The sequence below is a fragment of the Oncorhynchus mykiss genome, chromosome 5 (genome assembly GCF_013265735.2).
Source record: "Oncorhynchus mykiss isolate Arlee chromosome 5, USDA_OmykA_1.1, whole genome shotgun sequence".
Taxonomy (NCBI): domain Eukaryota; kingdom Metazoa; phylum Chordata; class Actinopteri; order Salmoniformes; family Salmonidae; genus Oncorhynchus; species Oncorhynchus mykiss.
In genome coordinates, this window is record NC_048569.1 from 29,354,592 (window position 1) to 29,381,394 (window position 26,803).

The 26,803-nt window shown below is 42.2% G+C and overlaps 1 protein-coding gene across 5 annotated transcripts in view; it reads left to right on the plus strand.

The window, feature by feature from the left end:
* The window catches only part of LOC110523581 (mediator of RNA polymerase II transcription subunit 13-like), a 104,903-nt gene that overhangs the window by 13,314 nt on the left and 64,786 nt on the right, over nt 1–26,803 (plus strand). For all 5 annotated transcript variants that reach the window (XM_036977231.1, XM_036977232.1, XM_036977234.1 and 2 more), the window contains exon 2: nt 9,772–10,009. In XM_036977231.1, coding sequence (XP_036833126.1) covers nt 9,772–10,009 — 238 coding nt within the window. The remainder of the gene's footprint in view (nt 1–9,771; nt 10,010–26,803) is intronic.

Genomic DNA, 26,803 nt, shown 5'->3' on the forward strand with positions numbered 1-26,803 from the left:
GTGGGTCTAGGGTGTCATGCAGGGTGAAGGTGATATGATCCTTGACTAGTCTCTCAAAGCACTTCATGATGATGGAAGTGAGTGCTACGTTAGCTCAGTTACCTTAGATTTCTTGGGAACAGGAACAATGGTGGCCCTCTTGAAGCATGTGGGAACAGCAGCCTGGGATAAGGATTGATCGAATATGTCCGTAAACACACCAGGCAGCTGGTCTGCGCATGCTCTGAGGACGCGGCTGGGGATGCCGTCTGGGCCTGCAGCCTTGCGAGGGTTAACATATTTAAATATTTTACTCACATTGGCTCTCTCAACCAGCTTCACCTGGAATGCTTTTCCAACAGTCTTGAAGGAGTTCTCACATATGCTGGGCACTTGTTGGCTGCTTTTCCTTCAATTTGCGGTCCAACTCATTCCAAACCATCTCAATTGGGTTGAGGTTGGGAGATTTTGGAGGCCAGGTTATCTAAGTTGCACCATCACTCTCCTTCTTGGTCAAATAGCCCTTACACAGCCTGGAGGTGTTTGGGGTCATTCTCCTGTTGAAAAACAAATGATAGTCCGACTAAGCGCAAACCTGGTGGGATGGTGTATCGCTGCAGAATGCTGTGGTAGCCATGCTGGGTAACTGTGCCTTGAATTCTAAATAAACCACAGACAGTGTCACCAGCAAAGCACCCCCACACCATCACAACTCCTCCTACATGCTTCACGGTGGGAACCACACATGCAGAGATCATCCGTTCACCTACTCTGCGTCTCACAAAGATACGGCCAAAATCTCAAATTTTGGCTCATCAGACCAAAGGACAGATTTCCACCGGTCTAATGTCCAGTTCTCGTATTTTCTGGCCCAAGCAATTCTCGTCTTCGTATTGGTGTCCTTTAGTAGTGGTTTCTTTACAGCAATTTGACCATGAAGGCCTGATTCATGCATCCTCTGAATGGTTGATGTTGAGATGTGTCTGTTACTTGAACTCCGTGAAGCATTTATTTGGGCTGGTAACTCTAATGAACTTATCTTCTGCAGCAGAGGTAACTATGGGTCTTCCTTTCTTGTGGCGGTCCTCATGAGAGCCTGATGCTTTTGCGACTGCACTTGAAGAAACTTTCAAAGTTCTTGACATTTTCCGGACCTTCATGTCTTAACCTCTCTGAACCACCCATCACGGATCCGGTATAATTGTCATCAGCAACGCTGAATAGCATAGCGCCACAGTCAAATAATATTACTAGAAAATATTCATATTCATGAAATCACAAGTGCAATATTGCAAAACACAGTTTAGCCTTTTGTTAATCCACCTGTCGTCTCAGATTTTGAAATGATGCTTTACAGCGAAAGCAATACAAGTGTTTGTGTAAGTTTATCGATCGCTCAACAAAACAATAAGTACACTTAGCATCAGGTAACTTGGTCACGAAAATCAGAAAAGCAATCAAATTAATCGTTTACCTTTGATGATCTTCAGATGTTTTCACTCACGAGACTCCCAGTTAGACAACAAATGTTCCTTTTGTTCCATAAAGATATTTTTTATATCCAAATACAAAAATTCAAAATTATATCCATAATGTCCACAGAAAAATGTCAAACGGTTTTTATAATCAATCCTAATCAATCCTCAGGGTGTTTTTCAAATATCTATTCGATAATATATCAACCGGGAATTTTGGCTTTTCACTAGGACCGGGAGTAACAATGGCCGCCTTTCTCTTTTGCGCACTCACTCTGAGAGCCCCCACTTATCCACTTCCGCAATGTGGTCGTTCACGCTCATTCTTCAGAATAAATGCCTGAAACTATGTCTAAAGGCTGTTGACACATTAGGGAAGCCATAGAAAAAGGAATCTGGTTGATATCCCTTTAAATGGGCAATAGGGATGTGTCACGTTCTGACCTTTATTTCCTTTGTTTTGTCTTTATTTAGTATGGTCAGGGCGTGAGTTGGGGTGGGCAGTCTATGTTTGTTTTTCTATGTTTGGTTTCTGTTTCGGCCTAGTATGGTTCTCAATCAAAGGCAGGTGTCATTAGTTGTCTCTGATTGAGAATCATACTTAGGTAGCCTGGGTTTCACTGTTGGTTTGTGTGTGTTTGTCGCCACACGGTACTGTTTCGGTTTTGTTATTTCACGTATTCGTTTATTGTTTTTGTATTTCAGTGCTTTTCTTATTAAAATCGTCATGAACACTTACCACGCCGCATCTTGGTCCAATCCTTACTCCTCTTCAGACGAAGAGGAGGAAATCGGCCGTTACAGGATGCTTAAGAACATAGAGGTTTCAAAAACAGGGGCTCTTCCTGATTGGATTTTCCTCAGGTTTTAGCCTGCAATATCAGTTCTATTTAACTCACAGACAAAATTTTGTCAGTTTTCGAAACTTTAGAGTGTTTTCTATCCTAATCTGTCAATATATATTAAATATATGCATATTCAAGCATCTGGTCCTGACAAATAGGTCGTTTACTTTGGGAACGTTATTTTTCTAAACATAAAAATAGTGCCCCCTAGCTTCAAGAGGTTGAAGTAATGATGGACTGTCGTTTCTCTTTGCTTATTTGAGCTGTTCTTTCCAGAATATGGACTTCATATTTTACCAAATAGGTCTATCTTCTCTATACCACCCCTACCATGTCACAACACAACTGATTGGCTCAAATTAAGAAGGAAAGAAATTCCACAAATGAACCATTAACAAGGCACACCTGTTAATTGAAATGCATTCCAATTTGTTTTGATGTCTTCACTATTATTCTATGATGTAGAAAATAGTAAAAATAAGGACAAACCCTTCAATGAGTAGGTGTGTCAAATTTTGACTGGTACTATATACAGGTGAAGTCAGAAGTTTACATACACCTGAGCCAAATACATTTAAACTCAGTTTTTCAGAATTTCTGACATTTAATCCTAGTAACAATTCCCTGTCTTAGGTCAGTTAGGATCACCACTTTATTTTAATAATGTAAAATGTCAGAATAATAGTAGAATGATTCATTTCATGTTTTATTTCTTTCATCACATTCCCAGTGGGTCAGAAGTTTACATACACTGAATTAATATTTGGTAGCATTGCCTTTAAATTGTTTAACTTGGGTCAAACGTTTTGGGTAGCGAAACACTTTTTAAGTTCTGCCCACACATTTTCTATAGGATTGAGGTCAGGGCTTTGTGATGGTCACTCCGATTTCTTGACTTTGTTGTCCTTAAGCCATTTTGCCACAACATTGGAAGTATGCTTGGGGTCATTGTCCATTTGGAAGACCCATTTGCGACCAAGCTTTAACTTCCTGACTGATGTCTTGAGATGTTGCTTCAATAGATCCACATCATTTTCGATCCACATAATTTTCTATCCTCATGATGCCATCTATTTTGTGAATTGAACCAGTCCCTCCTGCAGCAAAGCACCCCCACAACATGATGCTGCTACCCCCGTGCTTCATGGTTGGGATGGTGTTCTTCGGCTTGCAAGTCTCCCCCCTTTTCCTCCAAACATAATGATGATCATTATGGCCAAACAGTTCTATTTTTGTTTCATCAGACCAGAGGACATTTCTCCAAAAAGTACGATCTTTGTCCCCATGTGCAGTTGCAAACCGTAGTCTGGCTTTTTTTTATGGCGGTTTTGGAGCAGTGGCCTCTTCCTTTTGTACCTGTTTCCTCCAGCATCTTCACACGGTCCTTTGCTGTTGTTCTGTGATTGATTTGCACTTTTCGCACCAAAGTACGTTCATCTCTAGGAGACAGAACGTGTCTCCTTCCTGAGCGGTATGACGGCTGCATGGTCCCTTGGTGTTTATACTTGCGTACTATTGTTTGTACAGATGAACGTGGCACCTTCAGGCGTTTGGAAATTGCTCCCAAGGATGAACCAGACCTATGGAGGTCTACAATTGTTTTTCTGAAGTCTTGGCTGATTTATTTTGATTTTCCCATGATGTCAAGCAAAGAGGCACTGAGTTTGAAGGTAGGCCTTGAAATACATCCACAGGTACACCTTCAATTGACTGAAATTATGTCAATTAGCCTATCAGAAGCTTCTAATGCCATGTCATCGTTTTCTGGAATTTCCCAAGCTGTTTTTATGCACAGTCAACTATTTGTGATCTTCTGACCCACTGGAATTGTGATACAATAAATTGTAAGTGAAATGAACTGTCTGTAAACAATTGTTGGAAAAAACAACTTGTGTCATGCACAAAGTAGATGTCCTATCCGACTTGCCAAAACTATAGTTTGTTAACAAGACATTTGTGGAGCGGTTGAAAAACTAGTTTTAATGACTGCAACCTAAGTGTATGTAAACTTCCGACTTCAACTGTATCCACTGAAAGCTCACAGTTAGATGAATCTCTTCTTCTCTACAGATCGGGGAGAGATCGCGCTTCTCACTTGTTGCTGTTGTCAATCACAGGGTCTATAACACAAAAGCAGCCCTGCCACACAGATAAGCGAGAGATTGAGTGCAAGAGAAGAGAAAAGTGAGATAGTGGAGGTTAGAGGAAGGTCAGACCTCCAAATTCTTTCTGTGACTGGAGGAAAATCCCTGTTTTTTGCGTTTGGTTCATTCAGAGATGGGAGAACTAAGAGCCGGTAAACAAGGTGCTTGAAACAGTGCTGTTTTTATTAGCCATGGTAAACAAATACAATCTAGCTGACTGGCAGTGGAGTGGAAGAAACTCAGGTTGTTTCCGGGTGTTATGAGTGATTTGTGTTCCCTCGTATTATGAGGGATAAAATGGCACTGGCCCTCTCACTAGCTCTGTCTGGGTTGTCATGACCGGGCGTGAGTCAAAGTAAGATGAGGGGTTCCTTAGACACTGATCTAAGGTCAGTTTGGCATATTTTCACTATTAGTAAAGACCAGGATTTAGGGAGGTTACGCTGATCCTAGATATATGCCTATGGGAAACTGGGACTCACCCATTGTTCACTAATGACTTGTAGTATAGACTACAGTAGGTTGGCCCCTACAGGGTTATTTGATTTCAGCTAATCTTAGATCTGTGCCTATGGTCAACTGGGAGTAGTTTCAGACCTTCTAGACTAGTGGTAGATAGAGCAGCTGCTCCTTGGCTCCCAGGTTACACAGAAACCTGCCCTGGGCCTGCACACACACACCTCATTAACACATCACTCCTGTTATCATTGGATAAAATTACTCTTGCCGACCGACAACGAGAAATTGGGCCTTTGGAAGCGAGGCATTGCTTTTAAACACCCTTAATCTGCATCACAGCTCTGGTGTGTGTATACACTGAGTAAACAAAACATTAAGATCACCTACTCTTTCCATGACATAGACCCAACCAGATGAATCCAGGTGAAAGCTATGATCCCTTATTGATGTCACTTGTTAAGTCCACTTCAATCAGTGTAGATGAAGGGAAGGAGAAAGGTTAAAGAAGGATTTTTAAGCCTTGAGACAATGGATACATGTATTGTGTATGTGTCATTGAGAGGGTGAGTGGGCAAGACAAAATATTGAAGTGCCTTTGAACGGAGTATGGTAGTAGGTGCCAGGCACACACACGGGTTTGTGTCAAGAACTGGAATGCTGCTGGCTTTTTCACGCTCAACGGTTTCCTATTTGTATCAAGAATGGTCCACCACCTAAAAGACATCCAGCTAACTTGACACAACTGTTGGAAGCATTGGAGTCAACATGGGCCAGCATCCCTGTGGAACGCTTTCAACATCTTGTAGAGTCCATGCTATTTGGAAGGTGTTCCTAATGTTTGGTATACTCAGTGTGTGTGTGTGTGTGTGTGTGTGTGTGTGTGTGTGTGTGTGTGTGTGTGTGTGTGTGTGTGTGTGTGTGTGTGTGTGTGTGTGTGTGTGTGTGTGTGTGTGTGTGTGTGTGTGTGTGTGTGTGTGTGTGTGTGTGAGGTAGAGGAGAGGAGTGGAGAGTGGGGTAAGTTGAGACATTGTTTAAATAATCAGCATCACTCCGTAAAGAGAAATATAGTATTCTTTCTAGCAAAGATATCTACATATATTTCAGGATGTTTTGAAAACATAGCTTGTCTAAAAAAAGTTGTCTCTTTGCAAAAGACTTACCCCATGGCCATTGGCTCAATTTACCCCAAGACAAACATTTGGACTAAAGTACCAATCAAAAGTTTGGACACACCTACTCATTCAAGGGGTTTTCTTTATTATTTTAAACGGTTTTCTACATTGTGGAATAATAGTGAAGACATCAAAACTATGAAATAACACATATGGAATCATGTAGTAACCAAAAAAGTGTTAAACAAACAGATTTTAGATTCTTCAAAGTAGCCACCCTTTGCCTTGATGTCAGCATTACACACTCTTGGCATTCTCTCAACCAGCTTTATGAGGTAGTCACCTGAAATGCTTTTCAATTAACAGGTTCATTTAAAAGTTCATTTGTGGAATTTCTTTCCTTCTTAATGCGTTTGAGCCAATCCGTTGTGTTGTGACAAGGTAGGGGTGGTATACAGAAGATAGCCCTAAGACCAAGTCCATATTTTGGCAAGAACAGCTCAAATAAACAAAGAGAAACGACAGTCATCATTACTTTAAGACATGAAGGTCAGTCAATTCGGAAAATGTCAAGAACTTTGAAAGTTGCTTCAAGTGCAGTCGCAAAAACCATCAAGCGCTATGATGAAACTGGCTCTCATGAGGACCGCCACAAGAAAGGAAGACCCAGAGTTACCTCTGCTGCAAAGGATAAGTTCATTAGAGTTACGAGCCTCAGATTGCGGCCCAAATAAATGCTTCACGGAGTTCAAGTAACAGACACATCACAACATCAACCGTTCAGAAAGAAACCACTACTAAAGGACACCAATTTTGTATTTATTTTTTATTTATTTCACCTTTATTTAACCAGGTAGGCTAGTTGAGAACAAGTTACAATACGAAGAAGAGAATTGCTTGGGCCAGAAAACATGAGAACTGGACATTAGACCGTTGTAAATCTGTCCTTTGGTCTGATGAGTCCAAATGTGAGATTTTGGGCCGTATCTCTGTGAGACGCAGAGTAGGTGAATGGATGATCTTCGCATGTGTGGTTCCCACACTGTCTGTGATTTATTTAGAATTCAAGGCACAGTTACCCAGCATGGCTACCACAGCATTCTGCAGCGATACACCAACCCACCAGGTTTGCGCTTAGTGGGACTATCATTTGTTTTTCAACAGGACAATGACCCAACACACCTCCATGCTGTGTAAGGGCTATTTGACCAAGAAGGAGAGTGATGGTGCTGTGTCAGATGACCTGGCCTCCACAATCACTCGACCTCAACCCAATTGAGATGGTTTGGGATGAGTTGGACTGCAAAGTGAAGGAAAAGCAGCCAACAAGTGCTCAGCATTTGTGTGGGAACTCATGCATTCCTCATGAAGCTGGTTGTCATCAAGGCAAAGGGTGGCTACTTTGAAGAATCTCAAATATAAAATATATTTTGATTTGTTTTTACACTTTTTTGGTTTCTACATTATTCCATGTGTTATTTCATAGTTTTGATGTCTTCACTATTATTCTACAATGTTGAAAATGGTAAAAATAAAGAAAAACCCTTGAGTGAGTAGGTGTCCAAACTTTTGACTGGTACTTTATATTAGCCCACACACCTATAAGGATTCACTTTCATGCTAGGCTTAGGACCTCATATTGAAGCTTATATAGACTTCAACTGATGTATAAAACAATCTTAAACTATCTACTTTGGTTCAGAAACAAGCATCATGAAACCTCTAACACAATAAATGCATTTGACTTGGTGAAAATACTTTTTTGGACCTAACTTAACTTGCTTTCCACTGTTTCCGTGTGGTTTCTTCCTTCACAGACTTCACAGACTTCACAGACATGAAATGATCAACTTTTCCTAAATATTTGGTCAAATGATACAGTTCATTTTGCGTATGGTTTCCTATAGACCAGGGTGGCTCAATTTACCCCACTGTCCCCTACTGTGCTAATGTATTAGCCTATAGCAGGAGTTCATGAGGGTAATTGATACGGTAATTTGAATGTAGCTACAGAGTCCAGCTACCTTAGTGATGCTAGGGGGGTACAGTGCAGTCTCAGCCATACAGACACCTTACATGACCTCCCAGTGAACCTGTTTCAGGTTTAGAAGTGACCCCTGTCAGATTCTGTGTCTAAGGTTTTCACATTCACACAGAGTGACTCCAGCGGATGGTGGATGTCTGCTCCTTTGCTTTGAAAGAAGCACATCCGGGCCTATTTTTAGGCCAGATTATCGACTTGCCAATGTTTATATCTCAGATTACACACACTCTGTCATTATGGAAGAGTGGCCTTGTAATTACGAGGCATATTTTTCACAGGGGCTGTTCCACCAAAAACACTTGTATGCTATACTGTACCGACTACAGAAAGACAATTACACCCCGCCCCCCCCCACACACACACACACACACACACACACACACGCACACACACACACACACACACAGTGTAGCAGCTGCAGGAGGGAACGTCCCTTCCCCTAGGCTCATGGTGGTCACATGTTGGCAGGAGTGAGATTCTGACCCCTCCACCCCCTCACACCCTCCACCCCATCTTTCCAACCACCTAAGCACATTGAGATCTATTTTTCCTGCAAGGTGCCCTATTTTGCTGCGTGTTTCCTTGTAGCCTGTTCTTCCATCAAGCTCCAATGGGACAGACAGTATTATTTTCTGAAAGTTGGCGAGGGGTGGCATGGTGCCAGCCAGGACGGCGTGCCAAGCTAGGCCCTCACAGCTGGCTGAACACAGGAGAGGAGCCTAGCCCTGGCAGCGTGACTCTCCGAGAGGTCTCCCTTATCCTGCCAAATCAGCCTCAGTGGGTATTGAACGCAGCCTTTGTAAGATGTTCATTCTTAGCCTTGTTCTTCATAGACACCCACACTGGAGCCTAATTTGAAGACTCTGTGATATTGAGTTGCATTCAAAAGCTAAATCAATGTCTCTTGTGGAGAGAGACTTAACGGTTTTCAACCATCATTTCCTAATGCGGATCAACGGTCCGTTGTTTATTGTATATAAATAAAACCCACAGAAGTGGAACGACAGACTCTGTACACATGACGGCAATATTCCACCCTGGCCAGACTATTTTCCTGTCTGAGAAAATCTATCCTCTATGTCCTTGGTGTGTCTTCGCGTCTGTTTAAAGATCCCTCTCCCCGGTACAGTGGGGTTGTCCTTTTTACTGCTCATCGATAGATTGAACAAACGTCCTATTTGACAAGGTTGACTGCCTCACTCCCCTAGCCCTCTGATAGGCAACATAAACGTGTTACATTCCATCAGATGAAATTGAGAAGATGTCAGACACTGACTGTGCTCAAGTGATTGACCCTGACACAATTTCTCCCCCTTCTTCTCTCGCTCCTTGTCTTCCTTTCTTTTTCTCTGTTGCTCTCTCTTAATCTCTCCCTCCCTCTCTCCTTTTCTCTCTTTCTCACACATGCCTATTCGGGTGTCATACTATAGAGTATATTCATTTTTACAACGGCTATGGTGAAGACAATATGATTGAGTAGAACAGTTTGAGTAGAACAGTACAGCACTGCCTAGTAGCAGTGGATTTATTCCCGGTTACAAGGCAGAAATCAGCCCTGTTAGCAGGAATGCCATAGAGCTCCAGGTTACAGTATACTAATATAATAACACTCTGTCTCTCTTTGTGTATTGTAATTCAATGAACTTTATTGATACTAATTACAGTATACAGAAGTAATAATAACACACTCTTTCTCTTCTGCTTCTGCTCCAGGCAGAGCTGACGGGCATCAAGTGGAGGTGCTACAGCTTCCGTGGCGGGGGCGAGTACGGGCCAGTGATCTCGGCACCAGCCCAGGACGACCCGGTGCTGCGCAGCTTCATGCGCTGCGTGCAGGCCAACCTCCTGTGTGTGTGGCGCCGCAAAGTCAAGCCTGACGCCAAGGAGCTGTGGATCTTCTGGTGGGGTGACGAGCCCAACCTCTCTGACGTCATCCATCACGAGCTGGAAGGTGAGCCCCCCCCCCCCCCGCTGCTGAGAGATGCTCATCTTCTGGGTCTATACGTGTTAGAAATTGTGACAGAATCTGAGATTTTATGTTTAGTATTGTTTGTTGTGTAGCATTGTGTTGTCTGGTGTGATGTACTGTGTCGTGTCGTGTAGCATTGTACTGGCTCAGGAGAGTCTATGTGATGAAGCACACAGTAACAGACTACCTAAGTGGATTTGTCTTGCCGTTGTTCGGATCCTTGCGTGTCTGTGTGTGTGCATTACCCAAAGATATCTCACCCTAAAGAGTGCCACTGTCAGCACTATCGCCTCTATTTATAGAAGCATTTGCATTATCTGGCTGCACATGTGCAGCAGGGAACCCTAGCTTATTGACTAAGCCAGGAGAAGAGAGTGAAAAGAGAGGGAACGAGAGGAAGGAGAGAAGCATTGGTTTATGGAAAGGTTTGGGTAGTATAGCAGAGAGAGGAGAGGTGAGGAGAGGTGAGGAGAGGAGGAAGGGGAAGATAGAGGGGAGGTGAGGAGAGGAGGAAGGGGAAGATAGAGGGGAGGAGAGGAGGATGGGGAAGAGAGAGGAGAGGTGAGGAGAGGAGGAGAGGAGGAAGGGGAAGATAGAGGGGAGGTGAGGAGAGGAGGAGAGGAGGATGGGGAAGAGAGAGGAGAGGAGAGGAGAGGAGGAGAGGAGGAAGGGGGAGATAGAGGGGAGGTGAGGAGAGGAGGAGAGGAGGATGGGGAAGAGAGAGGAGAGGTGAGGAGAGGAGGAAGGGAAAGATAGAGGGGAGGTGAGGAGAGGAGGAAGGAGAAGATAGAGGGGGGTGTAGTGGAGAGTTAGAGATGTGATGAGAAGACAGGAAAGGTGACATGAATGAACGGTGATGCCTTTGTATGGATCAACGTCGCTGGATCTTGTTTAGGAGTTTGTTTAACTTGTTTGGGTGTGTGTCTTCCCTGCTGTGGTGTAAACGGACTGCACATCATGAAATCACAGATTTGTAACCTCTACTGTATCCATTGTTGTTGTTGGCAATTTCAACACTAGGAAGTGAGTTTATTTTGAGATACACATTATCCCGGAGATATTGACAGACAACGCTTCAGTGAAAGAAAAATTCCGAAAGTGTGTCCATCTTGGAAAAGTAGTGAAATGCATTAATATGTGCAAAGTTACAGCTATTGATATTTATGAGCATCTGGATTGTTAATAAGAATTTCTTGTGATCCTCTTGACATGCCCAATTAAACAAAGGATATGTTGTTTCAGGAGGATTGTTTATAAAATCATCAAAAGCCACAGAGAGAAACATTCACTCTGCATCACATTATGATAATATTCTTCACAACATGTCACACGTCTACCCTCTTTTACAATATTTGCCTTGAGTGAGCCTTATTAATAATAGTAGACAATACAGCACTTTAGAAGTGAGAAATTAATCGCTAATTAAGGGGTAGATTCATTCTTTGCTAATTAATTTGCAGTTATAATGTGGAATCCGTTAAATTGTTTGATGGGGGACTGGAAGAACAATCGTAGTGTCCGTTTTGGTATCCGAGGGGGGCATCATATCCCTGTTTCTTTAGGGCTGCAGTGACTCTCTCTCTCTCTCTCTCTCTCTCTCTCTCTCTCTCTCTCTCCACACAGTCTCTCTCACCTGTCTCTCTCTCTCTCTCTCTCTCTTTCTCTCTCTCTCTCTCTCTCTCTCTCGCTCTCTCTCTCACTGTCTCTGTCCCCACACAGTCTCTCTCCCCTCTCTCTCTCTCTCTCTCTCACTGTCTCTGTCCCCACACAGTCTCTCTCCCCCCTCTCTCTCTCTCTCACTGTCTCTGTCCCCACACAGTATCTCTCCCCTCTCTCTCTCTCTCTCACTGTCTCTGTCCCCACACAGTCTCTCTCCCCCCCCTCTCTCTCTCTCTCACTGTCTCTGTCCCCACACAGTCTCTGTCCCCACACAGTCTCTGTCCCCACACAGTCTCTGTCCCCACACAGTCTCTCTCTCTCTCTCTCTCTCTCTCTCTCTGAGGCTGGGCCAACGCCTGATCCGGAGATTACATAAAGCAACAGCATCTATGTCTCTGATGCATTTAATGAAATGAGATGGAATGCTGAGAGGAGGAGGAGGACAGCATGAGGTTAGTCCACTAATCTCCAGGCTTGTCGTTAATCGCCACTGGGCCACACTCATCGATTCTCATCATTGGCCAAAATAGTGTATGCAGGAGAAAACAGTGTGGTGCTGCTGCTGATTGCATAACCTCTGTAGGATTTCACCGCTGCTAATGTCTCTCTACTGCTGCAGAGGCAGTCCACCAGCTCAGTGGTTGCTCTTAGCAGGGGATGCCTGTGTCCTCTCTCTGTATCTGTGTGTGTGTTTTATGGCAGGGAGCAGGGAGGGAAGGCAGGGCTTCCTGCTTATCAGATGAAGCGTGGGAGAAAATAAAGCGGAGGTTTTACGTGTGTGACGAACGGTCAGTGCAGAGCGTTGGACTGCTATACTGTGGCCTCCGTTACCAAGAGATCCAGTCCACCTCACTCGGTCACTCACAAACCAAACATACTTACCCCCTTCATCCCTCCACTCCTCTGAATCAGCTCTGAACTCAAGGGTTTCCAGACCTTGGTTGCCCCACCATCCCCTCTCCCCTCCTCTAATCTCCTCTCCCTCTCTTCTCCCCCTGCAATTCTTCCTCCATTATGCCCTGGCATGTCTCCACACAGAGACCTCTGTGCAGCTGGCCCGGGAGACACAAGGAGCCAAAGGTCGAGGGTCTTGAATAGAGCGCAGGACAAAAACATTGTAATGGGCTGGCTGGGGACACCTCTGTCTCTGGGAGGGAGACCAGAGATAATGCTTTTGAGAGGGAAAAACTATTTAGCCCCCACGTTTTGATACGGTTTTGTTAAAGATGAGGAGATATGGTATAGATAAAGATGAGGAGATATGGTTTAGATAAAGATGAGGAGATATGGTATAGATAAAGATGAGGAGATATGGTGTAGATAAAGATGAGGATATATGGTGTAGATAAAGATGAGGAGATATGGTGTAGATAAAGATGAGGAGATATGGTTTAGATCAAGATGAGGAGATATGGTGTAGATAAAGATGAGGAGATATGGTGTAGATAAAGATGAGGAGATATGGTTTAGATACAGATGAGGAAATATGGTGTAGATAAAGATGAGGAGATATGGTGTAGATAAAGATGAGTAGATATGGTATAGATAAATATGAGGAGATATGGTGTCAATAAAGATGAGGAGATATGGTTTAGATGGAGATATGGTGTAGATAAAGATGAGGATATATGGTTTAGATAAAGATGAGGAGATATGGTGTAGATAAAGATGAGGAGATATGGTTTAGATAAAGATGAGGAGATATGGTGTAGATAAAGATGAGGATATATGGTTTAGATAAAGATGAGGAGATATGGTTTAGATAAAGATGAGGAGATATGGTTTAGATAAATATGAGGAGATATGGTGTAGATAAAGATGAGGAGATATGGTTTAGATAAAGATGAGGAGATATGGTATAGATAAAGATGAGGAGATATGGTTTAGATAAAGATGAGGATATATGGTTTAGATAAAGATGAGGAGATATGGTGTAGATAAAGATGAGGAGATATGGTTTAGATGGAGATATGGTGTAGATAAAGATGAGGAGATATGGTTTAGATAAAGATGAGGAGATATGGTGTAGATAAAGATGAGGAGATATGGTTTAGATGGAGATATGGTGTAGATAAAGATAAGGATATATGGATTAGATAAAGATGAGGAGATATGGTGTAGATAAAGATGAGGAGATATGGTGTAGATAAAGATGAGGAGATATGGTTTAGATAAACATGAAGAGATATGGTTTAGATCGAGATATGGTGTAGATAAAGATGAGGAGATATGGTGTAGATAAAGATGAGGAGATATGGTTTAGATAAAGATGAGGAGATATGGTGTCGATAAAGATGAGGAGATATGGTTTAGATGGAGATATGGTGTAGATAAAGATGAGGAGATTTGGTTTAGATAAAGATGAGGAGATATGGTTTAGATCGGGATATGGTTTAGATAAAGATGAGGAGATATGGTGTAGATAAAGATGAGGAGATATGGTGTAGATAAAGATGAGGAGATATTGTTTAGATACAGATGAGGAGATATGGTGTAGATAAAGATGAGGAGATATGGTGTAGATAAAGATGAGGAGATATGGTTTAGATGGAGATATGGTGTAGAGAAAGATAAGGATATATGGTTTAGATAAAGATGAGGAGATATGGTGTAGATGAAGATGAGGAGATATGGTTTAGATAAAGATGAGGAGATATGGTTTAGATAAAGATGAGGAGATATGGTTTAGATAAATATGAGGAGATATGGTGTAGATAAAGATGAGGAGATATGGTTTAGATAAAGATGAGGAGATATGGTATAGATAAAGATGAGGAGATATGGTTTAGATAAAGATGAGGATATATGGTTTAGATAAAGATGAGGAGATATGGTGTAGATAAAGATGAGGAGATATGGTTTAGATGGAGATATGGTGTAGATAAAGATGAGAAGATATGGTTTAGATAAAGATGAGGAGATATGGTGTAGATAAAGATGAGGAGATATGGTTTAGATGGAGATATGGTGTAGATAAAGATAAGGATATATGGATTAGATAAAGATGAGGAGATATGGTGTAGATAAAGATGAGGAGATATGGTGTAGATAAAGATGAGGAGATATGGTTTAGATAAACATGAAGAGATATGGTTTAGATCGAGATATGGTGTAGATAAAGATGAGGAGATATGGTGTAGATAAAGATGAGGAGATATGGTTTAGATAAAGATGAGGAGATATGGTGTCGATAAAGATGAGGAGATATGGTTTAGATGGAGATATGGTGTAGATAAAGATGAGGAGATTTGGTTTAGATAAAGATGAGGAGATATGGTTTAGATCGGGATATGGTTTAGATAAAGATGAGGAGATATGGTGTAGATAAAGATGAGGAGATATGGTGTAGATAAAGATGAGGAGATATTGTTTAGATACAGATGAGGAGATATGGTGTAGATAAAGATGAGGAGATATGGTGTAGATAAAGATGAGGAGATATGGTTTAGATGGAGATATGGTGTAGAGAAAGATAAGGATATATGGTTTAGATAAAGATGAGGAGATATGGTGTAGATGAAGATGAGGAGATATGGTTTAGATAAAGATGAGGAGATATGGTGTCGATAAAGATGAGGAGATATGGTTTAGATGGAGATATGGTGTAGATAAAGATGAGGAGATATGGTTTAGATAAAGATGAGGAGATATGGTTTAGATCGGGATATGGTTTAGATAAAGATGAGGAGATATGGTGTAGATAAAGATGAGGAGATATGGTGTAGATAAAGATGAGGAGATATGGTTTAGATAAAGATGAGGAGATATGGTTTAGATAAAGATGAGGAGATATGGTGTAGATAAAGATGAGGAGATATGGTTTAGATGGAGATATGGTGTAGATAAAGATAAGGATATATGGATTAGATAAAGATGAGGAGATATGGTGTAGATAAAGATGAGGATATATGGTTTAGCTAGAGATAAGGAGATATGGTGTAGATAAAGATGAGGATATATGGTTTAGATAAACATGAAGAGATATGGTTTAGATTGAGATATGGTGTAGATAAAGATGAGGAGATATGGTGTAGATAAAGATGAGGAGATATGGTGTAGATAAAGATGAGGAGATATGGTGTAGATAAAGATGATGAGATATGGTTTAGATAAAGATGAGGATATATGGTTTAGATAAAGATGAGGAGATATGGTTTAGATAAAGATGAGGAGATATGGTTTAGATAAAGATGAGGAGATATGGTTTAGATGGAGATATGGTGTAGATAAAGATAAGGATACATGGTTTAGATAAAGATGAGAAGATATGGTGTAGATGAAGATGAGGAGATATGGTTTAGCTAAAGATAAGGAGATATGGTGTAGATAAAGATGAGGAGATATGGTTTAGATGGAGATATGGTGTAGATAAAGGTAAGGATATATGGTTTAGATAAAGATGAGGAGATATGGTGTAGATGAAGATGAGGAGATATGGTTTAGATAAAGATGAGGAGATATGGTGTCGATAAAGATGAGGAGATATGGTTTAGATGGAGATATGGTGTAGATAAAGATGAGGAGATATGGTTTAGATAAAGATGAGGAGATATGGTTTAGATCGAGATATGGTTTAGATAAAGATGAGGAGATATGGTGTAGATAAAGATGAGGAGATATGGTGTAGATAAAGATGAGGAGATATGGTGTAGATAAAGATGAGGAGATATGGTGTAGATAAAGATGAGGAGATATGGTCTATCTAATGATGATTTCATGAAATATTGGACATTTCCTAATCTGCCTGTTTTTTTTTACAGTGCAATATTATGTAATAATATTATGCAATATTAATTACAGTGATACCATTGCATACTGTATGTCCACATTTAGATTTTGAAGTGGTAATCAGGTTGATGATGTACTGTATTTCATGATAATGGCATTATTCATAGCTTGTATTTTCAGTATGGAATATCTGGTTTTCAGAAAACATGTAATTGACAAAAGAGCTCCAGTAATATAATTTCTCTGTTTAATCCGGATGATGGAATCCGCCACTAGAAGGATTGACCTCTGACCTAGCCCATGGTCACTGTGTGGTGTGCAGAGAGCTGCCATGTGAGCCAGATGTAATATGCTGTTACACCACTGCAACATTTACACAGTTTTCGCTTCAAGGAGTACATAATGGGGAATGAGGTCAATTCATATTTATTCAGTTACTGGCACATAATTTAACTCTGCATTTGAACGTTTTTATAGGGATATTAAAGTTGCTGATTATTAAGGTAATTAAGGTAATTATTTAGATTCAGGTGTCAGTGTCTCAGGCTCTCTCTCTCGGCTCTGTATGCCATTGTCATTGTCTCAATGTCGAACCAGTGGAGTGTTTAAACATCATGCCTAATACATACAGCTGTGATTAGCCTCCCCAGGGTCCTAAGACCTGGTGGAATTGCCCTATATTTTCACTATCTCAATAATAATGCTTTATGAGAATCTCATATTACGTTTTTCTTTTTTGGTAGCATGGGGAGGGGGTAATCTGATCTAGAAATGGATTTTGGTGAAGGGACAGACAGAAGTAGTTCTGGGCCTTTGCGTGTGGAGGAGAAGTGATTTATCAGTATGTGCTGTGCCCTACCGTGTGGGTTGTGTCATGCATGAGCAGCCTGAGAGGCGGTGATGCGCCGTACTGTGAGATGAGTCACTCTGTGTCCACGAACATGCGGTCAAGACCTCGTAGCACACTGACTATCTTAACCTACAGTGCTGCTACTGTAATTATTACATTTGACTGTGTGGTTATTTGATGATTAGGACTGTTTGTGTTCATTGTGGGACTGTTGATTTTTGTGTTTTCATGACTCCCATAACCCAGTTTGCCCTGTCTGTGGGCTCTGCTTTGCCATACCTTGGACTCGCATTGTAATATCTGATCCCCTTCACTGGTCTAGAGTCAGATTTGTTGTTCACCTCATAATGGTTGACAATGGGACTGTGGTGTGTAGATCAGTTTTCAAGGTGAAGTCTGGTAAGAATGAGGGCCTTTGGGAGGTACACTGTATGACAACATGGTGGGCTCCACTGTGTTGGAGGCTCTGGCAGCATGCTGAAGGGCACTATGACCTGATGGTTGATGTTGAGCACCAACCAGTAGTGCTCCTGTTCCTCCACCTGAACAGCATGTGGCCAAAGTGAACGGAGAGGGGGAGAGGAACTTAAGGATTCATCTCATCACGTCAGGATCAGGAGCCACATCAGCTTGTTCACTCAGGTGTCATGAATGTGGAAAGAACATTCAACACGTTATTGAATTAGTACAGTTAGGCTACTGTAACTTTAACCAAATGCGTATGCTCAAATTCATCCCAATTGTAAAAACACTGTAGTAGAGACTACACTTTTCATTATCTGACTAGAACACTTCTTCCAGGCTTCTCCGGTGTATTTTTATTTGCCCACCAGTAATGAGAGCAAATGAAGAAAGCAGCAAATGGAAAGTAGGTGATGAAAGGTGTTGATAAAGAAAAGGATTGTTATCAGTAGGATGGGATGGCATAACAAAGATCTTAACACAACAAGTGGATTAGACTGACAATTCTAAGAAAAATAATCAATGATAACGAAATAAAGAGAGAGATGGCTGGCGGCTTCTCATTCACAACAACAGCATGGAAAGCCGTGCCAGATAGCAGACAGACACGTGTCCTCTGTCAGAGCAGAGCGCTGGAGCTAGGGGCTATGGACCTCAGGAGAGAGCCGCCTGCAATGCTTTGTGAAACCCCAGGGGCTGTGTGTTTGTGTGTGTGTTTGCTTGTGTGTGTGTGTTTGCTTGTGTGTGTGTGTGTGTGTGTGTGTGTGTGTGTGTGTGTGTGTGTGTGTGTGTGTGTGTGTGTGTGTGTGTGTGTGTGTGTGTGTGTGTGTGTGTGTCCGTAATTGGCAGGAGTTTCTGTGCTGCCAGAGGTCATAAGGTTCCCAGTTAATTGTTCTCTGAAATAAACGATGCCAAATTTGTGTGTGTACTTGAGTGCTGGAGGAAGGATGACCTCTGTCTCCACCTGTCCTATCTCACTGTGATCACATAATCTTCTGTGTTCAGTCTGTACTGTACCAAGGTCCTGCCCACTGTTGTCCACTGCTGCCCACTGCCCACCACCTGCTCCACTTGCCGGAATGGCATTAGATTAGTGCATATGATTATCGTGGCTATATGTATCTTTATATGGCTATAATTTTCAGTGCTGGCTAGATTCTACTAGTAGTTTTGTTTTGTTGCTGCTGTCCTGGTCTCCCTTGAAAAATAGATTTTTCATCTGTATTTATAAAGGACAATAAATACAACATAAGGTTTGTGTTATTTCTCATTGATGAAAAAATACTTAAATAAAAAAAACACTTTAATGTACCCAGCTAGTGTCTCTGATTAAATGTTAAAGTTGTTTCAGAGGAAGATCATACACAGTATGGAGGGCTCTCAATGTTGTTTCAGATGAAGATCATACACAGTACGGAGGATTCTCAACATCGTTTCAGATGAAGATCATACACAGTACGGAGGATTCTCAACGTTGTTTCAAAAGAAGATGATACACAGTACGGAGGATTCTCAACGTCGTTTCAGATGAAGATCATACACAGTACGGAGGATTCTCAACGTTGTTTCAGATGAAGATCATACACAGTATGGAGGGCTCGCAACGTTGTTTCAGATGAAGATCATACACAGTACGGAGGATTCTCAACGTTGTTTCAGATGAAGATCATACACAGTATGGAGGGCTCGCAACGTTGTTTCAGATGAAGATCATACACAGTACGGAGGATTCTCAATGTTGTTTCAGATGAAGATCATACACAGTATGGAGGGCTCTCAACGTTGTTTCAGATGAAGATCATACACAGTATGGAGGGCTCTCAATGTTGCTTCAGATGAAGATCATACACAGTATGGAAGATTCTCAACGTTGTTTCAGATGAAGATCATACACAGTATGGAGGGCTCTCAACGTTGTTTCAGATGAAGATCATACACAGTACGGAGGATTCTCAACATTGTTTCAGATGAAGATCATACACAGTATGGAGGATTCTCAACGTTGTTTCAGATTAAGATCATACACAGTATGGAGGATTCTCAATGTTGTTTCAGATGAAGATCATACACAGTATGGAGGATTCTCAACGTTGTTTCAGATGAAGATCATACACAGTATGGAGGATTCTCAATGTTGTTCCAGATGAAGATCATACACAGTATGGAGGATTCTCAACGTTGTTTCAGATGAAGATCATACACAGTATGGAGGATTCTCAACGTTGTTTCAGATGAAGATCATACACAGTATGGAGGATTCTCAAAGTTGTTTCAGATGAAGATCATACACAGTATGGAGGATTCTCAATGCTGTTTCAGATGAAGATCATACACAGTATGGAGGGCTCTCAACGTTGTTTCAGATGAAGATCATACACAGTATGGAGGGCTCTCAATGTTGTTTCAGATGAAGACCATACACAGTACGGAGGATTTTCAATGTTGTTTCAGATGAAGATCATACACAGTATGGAGGATTCTCAACGTTGTTTCAGATGAAGATCATACACAGTATGGAGGATTCTCAACGTTGTTTCAGATGAAGGTCATACACAGCATAGAGGATTCTCAACGTTGTTTCAGATGAAGATCATACACAGTATGGAGGATTCTCAACGTTGTTTCAAATGAAGATCATACACAGTATGGAGGATTCTCAACGTTATTTCAGATGAAGATCATACACAGTATGGAGGATTCTCAACGTTATTTCAGATGAAGATCATACACAGTATGGAGGGCTCTCAACGTTGTTGCAACGTTGGGATGTACAGGCATTGCTCATGTGTCTATGGACAGAAAGAAGTGTCATTATCTAATGAGTCCATTACCGTTCTGTTCTTTTCTCCCCCCTCCTTTCTCTGCCTATCCGGCTGTCTGAGACACAGCCATTGTTTCAGTGATCTCACTGCCATACATGATGTGCTGAATATAGCTCCTTGAGCAAATCAATGATCGAAGTAAAGAGAGAATGAACAAATGGAGGGAGGGAGGAATAAAAACACTGGGCTCTTCCCTTTTGCAAGTTTTGTATTTTTCTTCCCCTCAATGTGTTATTTTGTCTTTCCGTCTACAAGTTGTGAGCCAGTTGAATGTTATAGACAGCTGCTGGGAGATGTGACCTAGGCATTACCGAGGTGAAATGCCAGACAGTGTTGCTTTCCCCCCTCCTAGTCATAGTGGGCTGGACTTTACCTGCCTGCAGTGCACACATAGTCACGGTGGGATTTGATGCCCCTAAACACATTATATTCAGTCTAAACACTGTTAACAGATCTTGTCTGGAACCACATTGAAAGTTTAACGGGGAATGGTGTGTCTGTGCTTTGGCAGGATATCCTGTTCATGTTTCTGACTGGGGCCTGATAAGGTGTGTGTGGGAGAGTGTTTTCAGAGAAGTGTTGTTGTGCTGCTAGGAAAGCGTTCGTGAAGGTAGAGATGTGAAGAGGGGTGGAGGTTGGATGAAAGAGACAAGGTCAACAAGGCAACAGTCCAGTAGAAGTAATGGATCAACCCCAGGAAGGGGCTGAACGAGGGGGAACCACTGCTGCTGTATGGGCTGGAAAGAAACATGTTCAGGGTATACAATATCTTATGGACAATGACCACTGTTTGGCAAATGTCCATCAGTGGAAAACTCTCATAATTCAATCTCCAGCCCTGTTTCTAGAACTGTATTTGAATATCGATGACATGTACTTAAATGGTTAACTTTGTGCTTTGCTAGTTTATGCAGAGAAATGAAACTGAAACCAAATTTGAGAGCGAGAGAAAGGCTCAGGGATTTTAGTTCTGTATCTATTCATGATAAATCATTTCATTTGGCATTATACACATCAATGACTGACATTCTGTGTCATTGCGTTTCAACAGAGCTTCTTCAATTGTCACAGTCTAAAACCCCGCCTAGACCTTAGAAACCCTGTAGTATTCTGTAGTATCATTTTAGTCTGTGTTACTCCTCAACCCCCTCGGGACCTGCAGACCCCTTGAGTCACCAGTAGATGTATTACTCCATTTTGTTACTCCTCTGGAGCCGAGGGGATCCCAGCGAGAGACTAGACCCTTTCATCTGATTTCAGTACAGGCCTTACTTGATGAAGTATTGGCTTTTCTGTGTCAATGAGTTTTACTTGGCATCCATCCGTGTGGGGCGTCTCTGCCTGCCGATCACCCCTTTCAGCCCTCCATTCTCTACTCTTTTCAGGCTTGCGTTCTTTCAGGCTTTCTTTCCCCTCCTCCTTTGTTCTTTGGTTTTCTGTGATGTTATGGCATTAAGCGACAGGGTACTCTGAACAGGGAACCCTCACAACATTTAACAACATGGCCATGTTTGTTCCTGGAGGTTGACTCAAACGACAGTGACTGTGAGGGGAGCTACAGAACAGAACAGGTATGAATAATACCCTGTGTTTGTGCCTGAATTGTGAACTAGGTCGCTCCGTGACATATGTCACAATGGGACTTTGAGCGAGAAGTCATGTAGAAAAGGAAACTACGGATAATTGTCCCCAACAAACAGAACCTGTCGAGATAATTGAGAGCCCCCTGAAGGAATGCACGCGGCCGAGAGGAGTGAGTCTGCTGCCTACAGCTTCAGACTTTTTACAGTTTGGCCTTGGCTGGTGAAACAGTGAGTCACATGTGGAAAATTAAGATTCCATGACAGCAAAAAAAGACAGAGTGAGAGGGGGAGGGGTGGAGAGGGAGGAGAGAGAGGAGGGATGGAAGGGAAGGAGGGAGAGACAGATGGGTAAGAGCGAGGGAGGAGGGGGGAGAGAGAAGAGAAAAGCAGGGAGTGAAAAGAGCAGGACAAGTGGAGGAAAAACAGCCTCAGTGATGTTTATTTGTACGTGAATTTACGAGGAGGGACTGAGTGTTTCTGATTTTCTCCCCCTCCTCTCGCAGGCTGCACAGGCATGGTCTGTGACCCCATGACTCAGAGTTGTGTGTGTGTGTGTGTGAGAGAGAGAGAGAGAGAGAGAGAGAGAGAGAGAGAGAGAGAGAGAGAGAGAGAGAGAGAGAGAGAGAGAGAGAGCGAGAGAGAGAGAGAGAGAGAGAGAGAGAGAGTGTGTGATGACGAGGTAGAGGGAAGACGGTTCCCAGCTGCACAGAGGGAGGAGTGTACATTTCCCCTCCACAAGCTTTCGGTTTTGAAAGAAAAGCCACCAACTGAAAGAATGAGGGCTTTGTGTGTGTGTGTGTGTGTGTGTGTGTGTGTGTGTGTGTGTGTGTGTGTGTGTGTGTGTGTGTGTGTGTGTGTGTGTGTGTGTGTGTGAGAGAGAGAGAAGCAGAGAGTGCAAATTGGGATTGGGTAAAAAGTGAGAGGAAAAGAGGGGAGGAGAGAGAAGGGGGAGGAGAGGCGGGACAGACAGACTGAGGAAGGAGCTGCTGGTCTGCCAGTGGCAGGATTGAAGTATGTGTGGTTGGGCCCATGTTTACAGTACTTGCTGTACTTTGTTGTTCTATTTTCTCTTTCCATGCTCTGTCCTAGAGAGGAGAGATTGCCAATCTAGAGAACCCTTTTTACGTCTCTCATGCCTAATCCGACAGCAGAGGAACACATCGAGAATGTGTGTGTGTTGTGTGGGGACACACGTGGTTGAGTTTGGGAAACCCTGGAATAGAACAGACTTCTGAGTGATCTGTCTTCCGTTGAATTTGTAATTTCAAGGAATAGATCGACAGTCGTTCACATTTCATACGTTTTTAAAAATTAATGTTACAATTGAATGCCCTAATTATGGCATGAAACTGTGGCCTGCACAAATCTTAAAGTCCTAACATTCTGGTACGTACTGTCGTTTTCAGATTTCTGTATATCATCTCATGCCTCATCATACATTTGAAAGTGCCAGAGATACACAATCAATGCATTTGTGTTTTGTTATTATTCTACTGATGTCTCTCTTCTTCACTGCGTTTTCTAGACTCCACCTGCCTAGTGGACATAACTCCTCAGCCAGAATGGCCCATAAGAACTCCATTGATTTCTCCCCACAAATCAATATCAATGGTTTATCACATAATAAAAACGACTATTCCATTGCAATAATATCACCAGCAACTATTCTACCGTATCAGGCTATTCCCTCAAATATACTGCAGTAATGTATTAATAAATACAGTAATTACCATAAAGTATATAATTAACACCACTGGATAGTGAAAACCAACACATTCTGAGGTTTTATAAGTGTGTAATCAGTGATGCTTTTTAATATTCAAACAACGGTAAATGGGTACTTTATTCTTTTCCTTTTTGCATTCTGCAAAGGTTGGCAATCTATGTGTTATCTTGAATGTGACTGCATATCATTGACTGTTGCTATACCAGCTGAATCACTCAGCTGTTCATTTTACACCTTAACCACAATGAGCAGCCTGAACACATTCACCTGGAAAACAGTGGTAGACAGGCCCCGTCATTCCTTGACTGTATTGTTGCTGCAGAGCATTAATAGGTGTGTTACAGTGCAAGGTGAATGTGAGTGCAGCAGGGAGACCCAGGAGGACCTGTGCTGTTCGGGGAGGTCTATCTGTTGCCTGGCCTAGGTCTGGGCTGTGAACATGCTGTGTGTCTGAGTGGATCCTGTCCAGGGGCCAGCTCTCCTCTCTGCTGGCGCTCAGCTCTCCTCCCATCCACTCTGCTGGGAATGAGGGGGAGTCTTGGCAAGAGGATATTGCAGCCCCCCCTCTTTCCCTCTTTCTCTCCCTCTCTTTCTCTGTGTTTGTCTCTGTATCTCCCTCTCCCTCTCTCTCTCTGGATTTCTCTATCCCCCTCTCTCTCTCCGCTTGGCTGAGTTCTCTTGTCCAGCTCCCCCCAGCCCCTCTAGTGGAGAGAGACAGACACGGGAACAGGGGATACCTGTGGAATCACTAACCTCAGTGGCTGCTCTAGTGCCCTGCCTGGGTAACACTTCAAGACCCATTGGGAGGTAATGAAGTAATGAAGTGGCCCCAGAAAAGTCAATGTAGAGGGAGAACGAGCTCTCCATCACATTGGACTGCAGAACAATAGATGGGGATGTGTAGCCTAATAGTGTTTCTTTATTATTTCATGACATTTGTTCTACCATTTATCATTTGTAATGTTTATTTTCATCTATGTAAAGTACCCTGTGCTCCCAAAATCAACCATACATATGAATATTCATCCTTTTTGGATTTACATAGTAGTTACACAGATATAATATTTACATGGTATTAATGTTGCATGTGTACACAAGACTTGTGGCAGTACACACCACTCTTGGGACGTAGACATGAAGCCATTGCATTATGAACATAGCCAACCTTTGTAATAGGAAGCAACATGTGTTATTACTGTGGTACTCCTGGAGCATCAGGTCTGTGCATGTCCATTATCATCAGGTCTGTGCATGTCCATTATCATCAGGTCTGTGCATGTCCATTATCATCAGGTCTGTGCATGTCCATTATCATCAGGTCTGTGCATGTCCATTATCATCAGGTCTGTGCATGTCCATTATCATCAGGTCTGTGCATGTCCATTAGTGCCTTAGGACAAGAGCTTGAATCCAGGTACTTAACGTGTTTCTGGAATGTCAAGCTGAGTGGATGTTGAAGAAAGCATCACTTCACTGCAATGCAATGTTGGATATGAAGAGTCTGACTAAGGCCAACTGAGGCTGTGATATGGTCAAGATGGTATTCCACACAAAAGAAGCCCACTTAACTTTCACACTTCACATGTAGTCCTTCCAGAGCACATCAGCCAAATGTTAAACACAATATGTTCATGTTTAAATACTTAAATTCCATCAGTTTTTCCTCCCTGTTGGACTCAGGCCTTTTGGCAAAGAGCACAGTCTTCCCATAGCGAAGGTCAAAGTAACACCTTCTTTTAATTATATTTGTTTGGTTCCTGGTCTGAGCAGGCATCAGCAGGCCCTGTGTGTGTTAAAGAGTTGACTGACTGGATTGAGTGAGAAAACAGTGAAGTAGGTCCAGAGCAGTCATTGAGGTGTGCTAGTCTGAAGACTCCCCTGACTTGTTATTTCATGTCTAACATCATGATGGGACTTTGATTGGGTACCATTGACTTTCTACTGTGCATCCTTCTGTGTGTGTGTGTGTGTGTGTGTGTGTGTGTGTGTGTGTGTGCGTGCGCGTGCGTGCGTGCGCGTGCGTGCACGTGTGTGTGTGTGTACGTTCTTGCATGCGTGACAGTGTGTGTTTCGGGGAGTTTGACGTGTCTGTCGGGGACCATTAACATTCCTGAATTGACTGGAAATGGTGGAACTGGGACTGGGGACTTGGTCCAGCCCTGGTCCACCTTGTTAATGGATGTGAATGTGTTTCCATTGACCTGTGGTGTGCTAACTGCCACACGTTTTGGTATTTTAAGCCTGATCTTTTTGTCATGCGGTTAATTGGCTTGCCAGACATCATTTCCACATTGCAGTCCCAGTGTTTAGCTAGAGACTGTGAGGAGGCTTCACTGCTGTCTGCCAGCTTGGAGGGCCCTCTCCATCCTGTCTTGGTGGTCTTGTGCTAGCTAATATAGTATATTAATGGTTACATATTAAATAGTGTGGTAGTTGTTATATACTGCTATATATACCGTACATGTATTCTAAATATACTGTTACAATACATTACTGATGATCTATTTATTATTCAGACAATATTGCTTGTCACAGAAGGCTCCATATGGTATGCATTATAATGTATGTACAAGTGATATGGTGTATAAAGGGTTGGTAGCCCTGTAGTGGTGTGTTTAACCTGGTATTAAAGGAGAAGAATACAAGGCAGCAGGTCAGTAAGTTCAAACCTGGTTGTTACGTTTTCCAGTAAATAAATCATTGCAACATAAATGCTTGTCTTGTATTGGTGACGTCCATAGCACTTTCTTTTCTAGTTATAATGACATAGTATGTAAGAATCAGTGTACTGTTCCTCGTCAATCAAGACAAGCGTTTATGTTGCATTGATTTATTTACAGGAAAAAGTCTAAATTCACACTCAACACCCAGCTCTGAAGGAAATTGGGTCACTCTCAGACGGTGTGTGTGTGTGTGTATGTCTGTTTTGCGATCTCTGCTGAGCTG